The 12,683-nt window shown below is 43.0% G+C and overlaps 1 protein-coding gene across 1 annotated transcript in view; it reads right to left on the bottom strand.

Moving 5' to 3' along the window:
• The window catches only part of E2F6 (E2F transcription factor 6), a 23,618-nt gene extending 12,722 nt beyond the window's left edge, over nucleotides 1–10,896 (bottom strand). The window contains exons 1-2 of the mRNA XM_003787399.3: nucleotides 10,514–10,896; nucleotides 2,129–2,183 (exon numbers count right to left, since the gene is read on the bottom strand). Coding sequence (XP_003787447.1) covers nucleotides 2,129–2,183; nucleotides 10,514–10,621 — 163 coding nt within the window. The 5' untranslated portion in view covers nucleotides 10,622–10,896. The remainder of the gene's footprint in view (nucleotides 1–2,128; nucleotides 2,184–10,513) is intronic.
• Nucleotides 10,897–12,683: the final 1,787 nt, after the last annotated feature.

Here is a 12,683-nt window from a genome sequence, read left to right on the forward strand (position 1 = left end):
AACCTTAGAAGACTGCAAATAAGAAATTCTAACTGTAAGAAACATGTATACTAATTAGTAACAAGGCACGGTCTAACAAGCTCAGGATAAGTACATTCCTATGCTAGTTATAAAGAACAAATAAATACCTACAACATGACAGTTGCTGAGAGGATATAAATATGATTAAAAAGGTCTTCAAACTAAAGGAATCCCATAGTCTAATGAGGAATTGTATTATTCTCCTGAGATAAGTGCTAAAGAGGTATTCAAAGTTACTTGATAACATGAAATAAAACCTTTGCTGCAGTGGGAGCTGGGATGGAAGGAAGTAAGCTGAGTATGGAGCACAGAACGATGGGATGATAGCAGGTGCTGGCTCACTCTGACCGACAGAGGGTGAGGGGCTGAAGTGAGGGACAGGAAATAACAGGTCAAGCAATAAAACAGCGTTTGAGGACCTGGTACACTTAGGGGATCCTAGCTATGGATAAGGGCAGTGGAGTGCTGAAGACAAGGCTGCAACACCAAGCCAGAAATGACCTTCAAGGGCCTTGTCTTTCTGTTTCTGTCTATCCATTCTCTACTGCCTCGTTTAGGGATATGAGGCCACTTCTAAATTTAGTACAAATAAATCAAATGAGTCAAGGTTTTTTTCTGTATGTAACAGAGCACCACTAAATCTAGGGTGAATGATATCATAACCCCATTTCTGTATTAGAAAACTCACACTGGAGGCCAAGTGCAGTGGCTCACGCCTGCAATCCTAGCACTATGGGAAGTCAAGGCAGGTGGACTGCTTAAGCTCAGGAGTCTGAGACCAGCCCGAGCAAGAACCAGCTGGGTATGTGGTGGGCGCCTGTAGTCCCGGCTGCTCAGGAGGCTGAGGCAAGAGGATTGCTTAAGCTTAAGAGTTTGAGGTTACTGTAAGCTACGACACCACAGTACTCTACCAAGGGTGGCAAAGTAAGTAAGATTCTGTATCAAAAAAGAAAAGGAAAGAAAACACACTGGCAGTGGAATAGAAGGGGCATGGGATTAGAGAGCCTGGAAGCTGAGAGCCCTCTCAGAAGACTGTCCTACTTCAGCTTGAGAGTTAGACCCTGAACTATTAGAAGCAATTTTTTTTTTTTTTTGAGATAGAGACTCACTATGTCGCCTTTGGTAGATGCCGTGGCATCACAGCTCACGGCAACCTCAAACTCTTGGGCTTACGTGATTCTCTTGCCTCAATCTCCCAAGTAGGTGCCCGCCACAACACCCAGCTATTTTTGTCATTGTTTAGCTGGCCTAGGTGGGATTGAATCCACCACCCTCGGTTTATGTGGCTGGCACCATAACCATTGTGCTACGGGCACCTACCCAAGAAGCAATTTTAATAGAGTGGTTAGGACTCTGGGCTCCTGAGTTAGACAAGGGACTAAATCCTGACTCTGAGCAAGTCATTTTATCTCCCTAGGCCTCAGTTGACTTATTTATAAAAAAATGGATGATAATCCACAGCTATATTTTGAAGGTTTATTGTGATGATCCATATAAAGAACTTAATACAGAACCAGGCATTATATAAACTCAATAAATCTTAGGTATTATTTAAATTGGTAATATGGAATGGATGAAAGATGAAAGAAACAATTCAAAACTAAAGCTGAACAAACTTAGTGACCATCTATGGGTAAGTGTGTAGTAGGGGCTGAAGAAAAATTAAGGGTGCTATCTATAACAGTTATATTTGGGCATCTTTGTACTATCTATCCATTGAGATTAGGGCCAAATTAAGAGGAAATTAGGGCCAGGGTAATCTCTCATAAAGACTTCCAGAAGGATAGGGAACTAGAGCAACTGATACCCTATCTCCTTTAATGGGCACCTTAAACATTAACCCAAGGTGGGAAAGAGCAAATTTCTCTCATGGAGGGAATTCTTGGAAAGTATCTTTAGACATATAGACTGTTCTGTGATGAATAAGTTGGCATTTGTGCACCTTGTTCAACGCACCAACTCCAGGAGTTTTTATTCAAATTCCACACTCTACATTTCAGTGTATAAATAATACATTTTACTTCAGTTTCTCAGCAACTTACATACATTCAAAATAAATCATTTTAATCATATTAAATTCAAAGTACTTTATTCAGGATCAACTTACTTCTCATGGACACATATTGTACATTATCTTCTAAATTAATTCTTATTTTTGATGGCTGAAAAAAAGATAAAAATATTTAGTCATTTAAAAACAATGCGAATGAATAGCATTTTACTCTATCATACAAACAATTGGAGTTATTTCCCCCTAAAGTAATTAGCTGGGTGTGAGAAGGGTAGTCTTTTCAAACTATGTGATTTAAACTGTAACCACATATGACAATGTCCATAGATTTACATTTCTCAGAATGCACGGCCGTGCAAATTTTAGAAGTAGAAAAGAGAGAAAAAGAAGGGAGAGGGAGGTGGAAACAGGAATCTGAGAATTTATTATTGAAGAGACGTTTATCTGTCAACTGCATCAGGTGCTGAGAATAAAAAGGAAGCAAAGATCATGAAGACACTGTCCCCGACTCTGGGAAGCTCAGTAGAGGAGGAAGATCTGTCTAAACTAACAAATGCTATTTAAGTATAAGTGGTTCCAAAAAATTTGCTCATAAACTTGGGTAGGCAGCCTTCATTCCCATTAGGATTAATGTAAAAACAGTTGCACTTCTAATATAGGAAATAATGCACACTGTGGATAGTTAGAAACTTCCTTAGTAGATGAATTTTAAAAAGGCTTTTTAATTACTTAAACAACCAGGAAGTTAGTAGCTGCTCCATTATTAATCCTCACCATTTTACCAGCTACTTGGAAGCTATAGTAACATTTGCAACATATTTGAAATCATCATTTCTTATAAATAATAAAATAAACCTCAAGATAAAACTGTGCAAATAGAAATACCTATTAATCTCAATGCTTGGAACAAGGTGTGTAATGTCACATGGTGCCAGAAAGGCTGTAAATAGGTTCAACTCTTGTCTAAGTGAAAAAAATTGGCCCCAAAAGCAAAACAAGAGTGAGAGAATTCCATTGGTTCTCTAAGGAGAGCATCAACAGGAGTACCATGGATGCCACCAAACAGGGAAATCACAGGATTCATGGGGAAGTGGCCCCAGCTGAGCCTTGATAAGTAAGCCAAATTTTGCCCAAATAATCAACTGTAGGGAGGGAAAAAAAAGACTGCTGATGTCAAAAATGAAACAAAGGTGTGAAGACATAAACTGAAGGGCATGTTTCTGAGAACACACCTGTGTGACCAGTGCGAGACTTGATTCTGAAGCTGAAAGGACATGCTAGCACCACATAAAATCTTGCTAAGGATTTTGGACTTTATAACCAGTGGAGACTTACCAAAGGTTTCTGAACAAGACTGACACAATCAAGTTCATGGTTTAGGAATATAAGTAAGGACCAGGAAATTGAGAAGACTTAAGGCAAGGTGAACAGTCAAGAAGCTCTTTGTTAACAAATCCTTAGCACAATGCTTTCCTTATCATCTGTGATAAGATGATAGCATCGGTTAGCAAGTTAACCTGACATGATGAAATAATTCCACCGAGATGGAATCCCACTAAAAATAGTTCTTAGTCTTGAAAGAAACATACAGACCTGCTGAGGTGTGCAATCCTGAAGACAGGAATGCCTGCACTGGGTGCAGGGACCAGGTCTGGCTGGCTCTCTTAAACGGCCTTGACAACAGTGACTTGCAAACATGGTATCCAAGAACAAAACTCTGAAGCAGTCCTTATTAAAGTCAGACATCAGACAAGTATGACCAACTGTCATTGCTATTTTTACATTTGGGTTCTCTGCTAATTTAGTATGAGACAAGGGCTAGCTATTGCAGCGAGATTCTTGAATGAAAAAAAAACTACCCTTCTCACATTGACTAAAAACACATAAATCGTCACAGATTAGCTCCGAGGTGACGTGCTGTAGAGGCTTCTGTCCTTAATTTAGAGCAACAGGGCCAGGCCCTTGGTACACAGTCCTTACCGGTTCCACATAGGATGCATCACTATCTGCGGGCCGCACGGTCTGTTGAGGCATCTTTTCTGCTCTAGGCCTCCCTCTCCCTTGTCTCCTCATCTAGACAGTTATTCACTCCGATTAGGCTTAACACTACAAGAAAGGGCGGCTTTCTTTTCCCAATTCTGCTATAAATACAGTTCTATTACATATTGGCTATTTGATACATGTGGGAAAACAGACTCCAACAGCATTCGTTCACTCCCCAGCTTTGAATATGAAAGCACTATCTCTTCATCTTACAGGAACCACCAGAGTACCATTGCCCTGAGGAAGCAGACATCATTCACACACAATTTTTCAATTTCTATCTCCTGTTTGCATACTACCTACAAAATGGAGAAGGCAGAAACCTTCAAACTGAAAACCCCTAAGGATGATCTCAGTGCCCTGACAGAGTACCCAGCTCTCTGCGAACCAGCAGCTCCCGATGGGTAGGTAGGCACCATTTTTCAAGTTCCAAGCTATTTCACCCAGCTCCAATTCCCACATCTAAAGATCTCTACTTTTAAACCTGAGAGAAGCTTTGAAGAGCTTCTTCAAAAGTGGAAGAAAAAAGAAAGGCGAATGTAAGGGACCAAAATTCTAAGCACTGCCTACTTAAAAATGTCTCTGTACAGATGCCTCCTCGTACCAATCCCATTTTAGAGAGCACTATCCCTTCTAGAGCTTTAACACCTTCCTCAAGGTGACTGCATTCTTCTCATCCATTCAAAGGGGGGTGTCTAACCCAGTCTTGAGAGGTTAGGGAAGGCTCTTCAGACAAAAGTCTTACAAATCTAGAGGTAACAGGGAAACATTTTATTTTTAATTTTTTTAAAAAAGGAAGTAGTTTTTTTGTTTTTCCCTGAAGGGGACCTGGGGGTCGGTAGGGGGTTTAACCTAGGTAAAAAACAGCAAATTCAATGACCTGGAGGGTATGAAAGAATATAGAAACATGGAAAATTCAGCAACAGTAAATAGTTTAGCAAAGGTAAACCCAGGAGCCAGATTATGTTAATAAGCTTCTATTTTATCCTGAGAGTGCTAAGGAACCCTGACAGATTCTTTCTGCCAAATGACATGATTAGAAATACACTTTTAAAAGATCTTTATTGTGTGCAGAGAACATATGGACAGCGAGGGGCAAGACTGGAAGCAGGAGAGCTAGTTTGGAAGACACCGCAACAATCTGAAAGGCAGATGGTAACTACAAGTGATGGGTACTGGTGATTAATTTCAATTACATTGTGAGGCTAGATAGGGACAGTTTGGAAAGGGAGAAGGGAAGAATGATGCCCAGGACACTGGCATAGGCAATATAGCAGGTGTGGGACCATTTATTAAGATAGCATATGGCAAAGTTGTTGCTTGCTTAGGCAAGAAGTAATTCTGAAGGTTAATGTTAGGAGTCAACTTGACTGGATTAGGGAATACCCTAAAACCTAGTAATGCCTTATTTGGGGGCATGTCTGTGAGGGTGATTCCAGAAATCAGCACATGCATCTGAATGTGCTATAAGATAGATGGGCATCATCCAATCTCTGGGGCCTGGAGATAATGAAAACAGAAAAGGCAAATACATTGAGTTATCTGCAGAAACTGTGATCCATCTCCTGATCTTGGACAACTCCAGGCTCCCCAGCCTTTGGGCTTATACCAGCCGTTGGGCCTTTGGCCTCAGACTGAGAGTTGCACCACCAGCTTTACTGGTTCTGAGGCCTTTGGACTTGGTCTGTCAGCATCTCACAGTCTCCACCTTGGGGCCAGCCTCTATAACCATGAGCTGATCCAGATTCCTCTAACAAGACCTCCTCATACATCCCTATATAACTGTATGCCCCTTAATGATCCTTAAGAAATGCATTGTTAGGTGACTACATGATTGCACAAATGTCATAGAGTGCAATTGTACAAAACTGTATGGGATACTCTGCTACACACCTCGACGGTCAGAATTTGTGATAGAAATACTTCAGCTTCACTGTAATCTTATGGGGCCTATATTGAAATGTCACTATGTGGCACATCACTGTATATATATACATCCCATTGGTTCTCTCTGGAGAACCCAAATACAAATCTTGGTACCAGAAGTGGGGTGTAGTGGACCTTCTCATGGGCCATACTTTGCACCTCACCTTTAAAAGCCATTGGGACTTAAGTCTAGTTAAAGGTCTAGAACAGTGGTTTTCAACTTGTGGGTTGCGACCCACAGGAACTGTATTAAAGGGCCAAAGCATTAGGAAGGTTGAGAACCACTGGTCTAGACGCAAAGAGGGGTTGTGGGTGGGTCCTCAGGAGGCTCAGTATTGTCTCTGGGAGGCCAATAACATTTCCTTATGCAACGCAGAGTTCAATTCTTTGAGACAGGTAGAAAGACTGATAGCACTGTGGGTAGGAATGCTCCTGTCCCTGGGGGTGAGGAGGTCACTTCTGAGTGAGTCTTAAGACTCATCAGAATTCAGAATCTTGATGTGCCTCATCAGATTCTTCCCATATGTCCCCATCCCAACTTTCAAATCCCATTCTTCCCCAATCAATGTCCTCTTTTTTTTTTTTTTTGATACAGAGTCTCAAGCTGTTGCTCTGGGTAGAGAGCCATGGTGTCATAGCTCATAGCAACCTCCAATTCTTGGGCTTAAGCGATCCTCTTGCCTCAGTTTTTCTATTTTTAGTAGAGAGTGGGTCTTGCTTTTGCCAGGGTTGATCTTGAACTTGTGAGCTCAAGCAATCCACCTGCCTCAGCCTCCCAGAGTGCTAGGATTACAGGTATGAGCCACTGTGTCTGGCCCACCTTCACTTTTTAACAGCAGATACGGTGCAAGGATAAAAAGAGCTCAACTTTCATTGTAATCCAGCCAGTCGCTGATGAATGAGGGCTTGTGTTTGATTTCTGCAATTCTGGCCCTGTGGCTATAGAAGATTCTGACCTAGGGCCCACTTAGAAACCCTCAGATCATTTATACAGAGTTGGAGCCAAGAAGTGGAATTCTTGAGCTTATCTTTGTCCAGTGACACTAGGAACAACCCACCAATGTCATTATATTCCTTGATTTTCCACTAATGTGCTCTCTATACTATTAGAAGTAGAGTCCTTAGTATTTTTAGGTTTAATCAGATCAGAAAGCCAATTCCAAAACCTCCCAAAACAATTAAAGAAACTCATCCTTAAGATTCTGTTCTCTAGAGCAGTGGTTCTCAACCTTCCTAATGCTGCAACCCTTTAATACAGTTCCTCAACCTGGTCACCACAACATGAGGAATTGTATTAAAGGGTTGTGGCATTAGGAAGGTTGAGAACCACTGCTCTAGAGCTACCCTGACACCAAAGTCCGTATCAGCATTCTGTCTCTCTGGCAAACCCTAACATAGAAATAAATTCAATTTTGAATAGATAGGCAGTTCCCAAGTTATAAACATCCAACTTACATCCAACTTACATCCAACTTCATCAAACTTATGAATGAATGGAGGCTCTTACAGTAAGTCCCCGAGTTACAGACTTACTACATCACATGTTAGTTAAAACATCACATGTTAGTATGACCTGCCCTTATGAATGGAGGCTATTATGGGAAATAGGTTAAAGTACCTGTTCTAACTTACATACAAATTCAACTTAAGCACAGACCTGCAGAACCTATCTCATTCATAACAAGGGAATGCTTGCACAGGAGTCCCCATTTATGCTCAGGAGACCTACTGTGAACAGTACTGACCCCTATACACATTATGATTTTTCTTATACATACAGACCTATGATAAAGTTTACTTTATAAATTAGGTACAGTAAGAGATGAAAAAACTAACAGTTAGAATATACTATGATAAAGATTATATGAATGTGGTCTCTCTCTCAAAATCATCTTACTGTACTTAGCAACCTCACATATGACTTCAAGAGAACGTTCACCTTTTCACTTAAAGCACTTTATGGCTTCTCTCTGGCATATCTGAATTGCCAGCATGATGACTCTTGTGCCTGGAGGCTACTGTTAAGTAGTTACTTGAACATGAACACTGTGATACTATGACAACAGATCTGAGAACCAAGATGGCTAATCAGTGAGGAACAGGCAGGTAGCTTCTACAGCATGGATACACAGGACAAAAGATGACTCCCATACCAGATGGGATGCAATGGCAAGACTCGAGTTTTCACCATGCTACTGTAGAATGACCAGCAATTTAAAACTAATGAATTGTTTCTTTTTGGAATTTTCTACGTAATATTTTTGGACCATAACTGACTACAAGTAACTGAAACCAAGAAAAGCAAAACCTTGTGTAAGAGGGGACTACTGCATGAATTTGAAATCTAAGTAAGAATTATCTAGTAGACAGTTAGAAAGTCCTGACCTAGATTTACATACTTAGGGTTTATAATAACCTAATGACTAAAATGACCAGAGTGGGTAACGATGATGTCTAAAAGTTCAAGGGATGTGAACTATCTTGATGCTAGATGCAAAGTTAAATGGGTTTTCCATAGTGAGAGTTTATCGTTTTTTAATCAAATCCTCAAAAGATTAAGACCACCAATACAGACTGTTTACAGCTGACCCTCAAACAAGGGTTTGAACTGCACAGATCCACTAATATGCCATTTGATTCTGCCTCTACTACCAAGATAGCAAGACCAATCCCTTCTCTCTCCTCCTCCTCAACTAATTCAATATGAAGAGGACTAGGATGACAACCTTTATCCACTTCTACTTAATGAACAATATATTTTCTCTTCTTCTTTTTTTTTGAGACAGAGCCTCAAGCTGAGCCCCTGGGTAGAGTGCCATGGTGTCCCTGCTCACAGCAACCTCCAACTCCTGGGCTCAAGCGAGTCTCCTGCCTCAGCCTCCCAAGTAGCTGGGACCACAGGCGCCCGCCACAACGCCCGGCTATTTTTTGGTTGCAGCCATTCTTGTTGTTTGGCGGGCCCGGGCTGGATTCGAACCCACCACCTTAGGTGTATGTGGCTGGCGCCTTAGCCAATTGAGCCATAGGTGCCAAGCCTCTTATGATTTTCTTAATAGCATATTCTTTTCTCTAGCTTACTTTATTGTAAAAATAGAATATATAATACATAAAATATACAAAACATGCATTAACTGTTCGTGTTATCAAAAAGGTTTCTAGTGAGCAGCAGGTTATCAGTAAAGTTTTTGGGGAATCAAAAAATTCTATGTGGATTTTGACTAACCCACTCTGACACTGTTCGAGGGTCAACTGCAGATGGTAACACAAGACATAAGGGTAACAAAGAAATTTCCATATGAAGAGAGAGTAGAGGAGGTGGATGAGAACCCTAACTCAACATGTAAGGAACAAGCTGAGGAGGAGAACAACAAAAAGGAGCCAGACAAACGGAGCACTAAGAGTATGTGGTGTCAAAGCAACTCAATGGAGAGTGTTTCCAACAAGAGTGGTCAAGCCTGTCTGCTTTCTTGACAACACTGGCAGTGACCTTGGTTAGAACAGTCTTGTAAGTGTGCTTACATAAGAGGTCCCTAACAGTGGCTGGGTGGTAATTACAGATGATCAAGTGGACACAGATTACAAACAACATTTTCAAGAAATTTAGCCATGAAGGGTAAGGGATACAGTAGATGGGAGGGGATATGGAACTAAGAGAGATTATTTTTTAAGGCAGGATTGGATTTAGGATGCAATTTAAACAGTCGAGAATTTATCATGTGGAGTCAGACATTCTAAGGTTAAACCTAGGTTTCTCCACTTACTACCTAACCAAGGGCAAGCCACATAACATCTCCAAGTCTGTTTTGGTAACTCTAAAAGGTTAATAATCTCTTAAGATTGCTGTGAGGAATTAAGTGAGATAATCCTCATAAAAAATGTGGCGAGAGAACTGAGCATAATGACTTGGGTAAATGTTTAGTTACTACGAGTTACAGAAATAATTCAGCAGAGAAGTCGAAAATTGGGGGGGAAATGGAAAAGGATGGATCCACCAAAAGCCTCGAGAACCACGGGGAATACAGCATCTGGTCTAGAGCAAGAATAGAGGAAATCAGACTTTTACAGGAAGAGAGCTAAATCTCCCACCTACTTTCTCCGTCAAACAAAACGGGAGAAAAGGGGAGTTGCAGCGTGGGACTGTGAGGTGCGGACAAGGTTTTAAACCGCTGCACACAAGGAGAATGGGAGAGGCGGCACAAGATAAGCATGAGTGATAGGTGCAGAGATGCACACGCAGGGTCCCGCTGGGGAAAGAAAATACGGACTTTCTAACTCAAAGTTAACATCCTTTAACAGCGCTCTCTCTGCTGTCCCAAAGTAAAAGTCAAGAAGACTGACAACATGTTTTTGAGCAGGTATAGAAAGCGGGAGAGTGTGGTTGGCAGCACATAAAGGGCATTGCCTGGTTCAGGGAGAGCCAGCACCCTAGACGACGGTCAGCCGGGCTCGCGGGCAGCGCGTAGGAGCTGGCTGGACCTCGGAGACCCCGCCGCACCCCCGCCCGGCACTTACCAGCAGGCTCTCCACGTTAATGGGGTCCCGACACCGGCGGCGCACCGTCTCCTCAGCCGGGTCCACGAGCAGGCTGGGCAATTTCCTCGCTGGCCGCTGCTGACTCATGCTGCCCAGCCGGGAGGCTCGCGCCCCTCGCACCCCGCGAGCTCTCCCGCCTTCTCCCGCCCGGCTTGAGCGCCGCCCTAAAACGCCGATTTCCGGGGGTCCGGCACGAAGCGCGTCCACAGCCTGCTCGGAGGCGACGCCCTGCTAGGCTGGCCCCTCCGCCAGCACACGCGCCGCGGCCCCACGAGCCCGAGCGCTCCCAACGCCGACGCGCGGGAGCACTGTGACCGGCTGCTCTCACGGGTCCCGGACCGCCATTTTCCCGCATGCGCAGTGTACCGCCCCCGTGCGCATGCCCGCTGCGCCGCCGCGCTCCTGCCCGCGGAGTCCTTCCCCGCGGCCGGCACCCGGGAAACCCGGACCGCGGAATCCGCGGAGAGGGTGGGGAGGGAAAAGGAAGAGGTGGAGCTGGGATTACAGAGGAAGGGAGCGAGGGCGGGCGGAGGGAAAAGGCAGCCGCCTTCTGGGAAGTCCGAAGGCTGAGAACCGCAAATTCTGAGTGCGCGGGAGTTCCTCCGCACGTCTCACACGCGTTAGTGTTGATGCTTAGTAAATTTTGATAACCAAACTATTGCGAAATTGTTTACTTCTAGACTCTTTTCTTTCTCTCTATTTCCTTCTTTTCCTTTGATGAATGAGGTATTGATTACCTATTGTGTCAAGTATTGGGGTGGACACAGGAGATACTCATTTGAATATGGCATAGACTCAATCTCAGATTCAGGTGGAGGAGACAGAAAATAGAGCATTTTCAGCTGGAAATGGTGACACCTTTCAGAAGGTGTCATTTCAAATCCTGGCTCCCTCTGTTTATAAACTGGAAGACCTCAAGCCAGTTTCTTCATCTGTAAAATGGAAATAATGACAGTACTTGGCTCATCAGGTTGTTGGGAGGATTAAATGAATTAATGAATGTAGATTACGGTACTAGAACAGGGAGTAGCACATGTTTGAAATTAAAAGGCAAGATAATTTGGTAAGTACAGGCTTGGAGAGAAGCAACCGGGCAGACCAGGAGCTTCTACCCAGCCTGAGGTGGGGTAGCTCCTAAAGAAGTCGCCTTCCTGCTAGACTATAAACTTCTTGAGGTCAGAGGTCTTTACTAATCTTTGTAGCTCTAGCATCTAGCACAGTACTTGGCAAATAATAAATGCTCAGGAAATGTTTGATAAATGAATGACTCGAAACGAAAGTGACCTAGAGGAGGTCTTTAGAAGATTGCATATCGTTGTCGGGGCATCTGTAGCTCAGTGAGTAGGGCGCTGGCCACATACACCTTGGCTGGTGGGTTCCAGCTCAGCCTGGGCCTGCTAAACACGACAACTGCAACCAAAAAATAGCCGGACATTGTAGCAGGTGCCTGTAGTCCCAGCTACTTGGGAGGGTGAGTTAAGAGAATTGCTTAAGCCCAAGAGTTTGAGGTTGTGAGCTGTGACATCATGGCACTCTACCAAGGGTGACATAATAAGACTGTCCTCCCCCCCCCCAAAAAAGATTGCATTTTGTTGCAGAAGGGAGAATTTCCCAGACTGGTTAGAAATGGCTGGGGGGTTGTTTTGTTATTATTTGGGATTCATTGAGGGTACAGAGAATTAGTTTACACTGATTGCATTTGTTAAGTAAAGTCCCTTTTATAAGTGTGTCCCACTGCCAAGAGGTGTGCCATACACCATAACCCCTGTCCCCCTCCCTCCTCCTCTCCCTGCTTCCTCATTCTCCCACTCCCCACATTATATTAGATCACCTACTGCCTTCATATTAGAATTGAGTACATTGGATTCTTGCTTCTCCATTCTTGTGATGCTTTACTAAGAAGAATGTGTTTCTTCTCCATCCATGTTACAAAAGATAGAAAGTCTTCATCTTTTTAATGGCTGAATAGTGTTCCATGGTATACGTATACCACAGCTTGTTAATCTATTCCTGGGTTGGTGCGCATTTAGGTTGTTTCCACATTTTGGCGATTGTAAATTGAGCTGTGATAAACAGTCTAGTGCAAATGTCCTTATTATAAAATGATTTTTCTTCTGGGTAGATACCAAGTAATAGGATTGCAGGATCA

This window comes from Otolemur garnettii, unplaced genomic scaffold, assembly GCF_000181295.1.
Source record: "Otolemur garnettii isolate 467f Iridium unplaced genomic scaffold, OtoGar3 scaffold00022, whole genome shotgun sequence".
Lineage (NCBI taxonomy): Eukaryota > Metazoa > Chordata > Mammalia > Primates > Galagidae > Otolemur > Otolemur garnettii.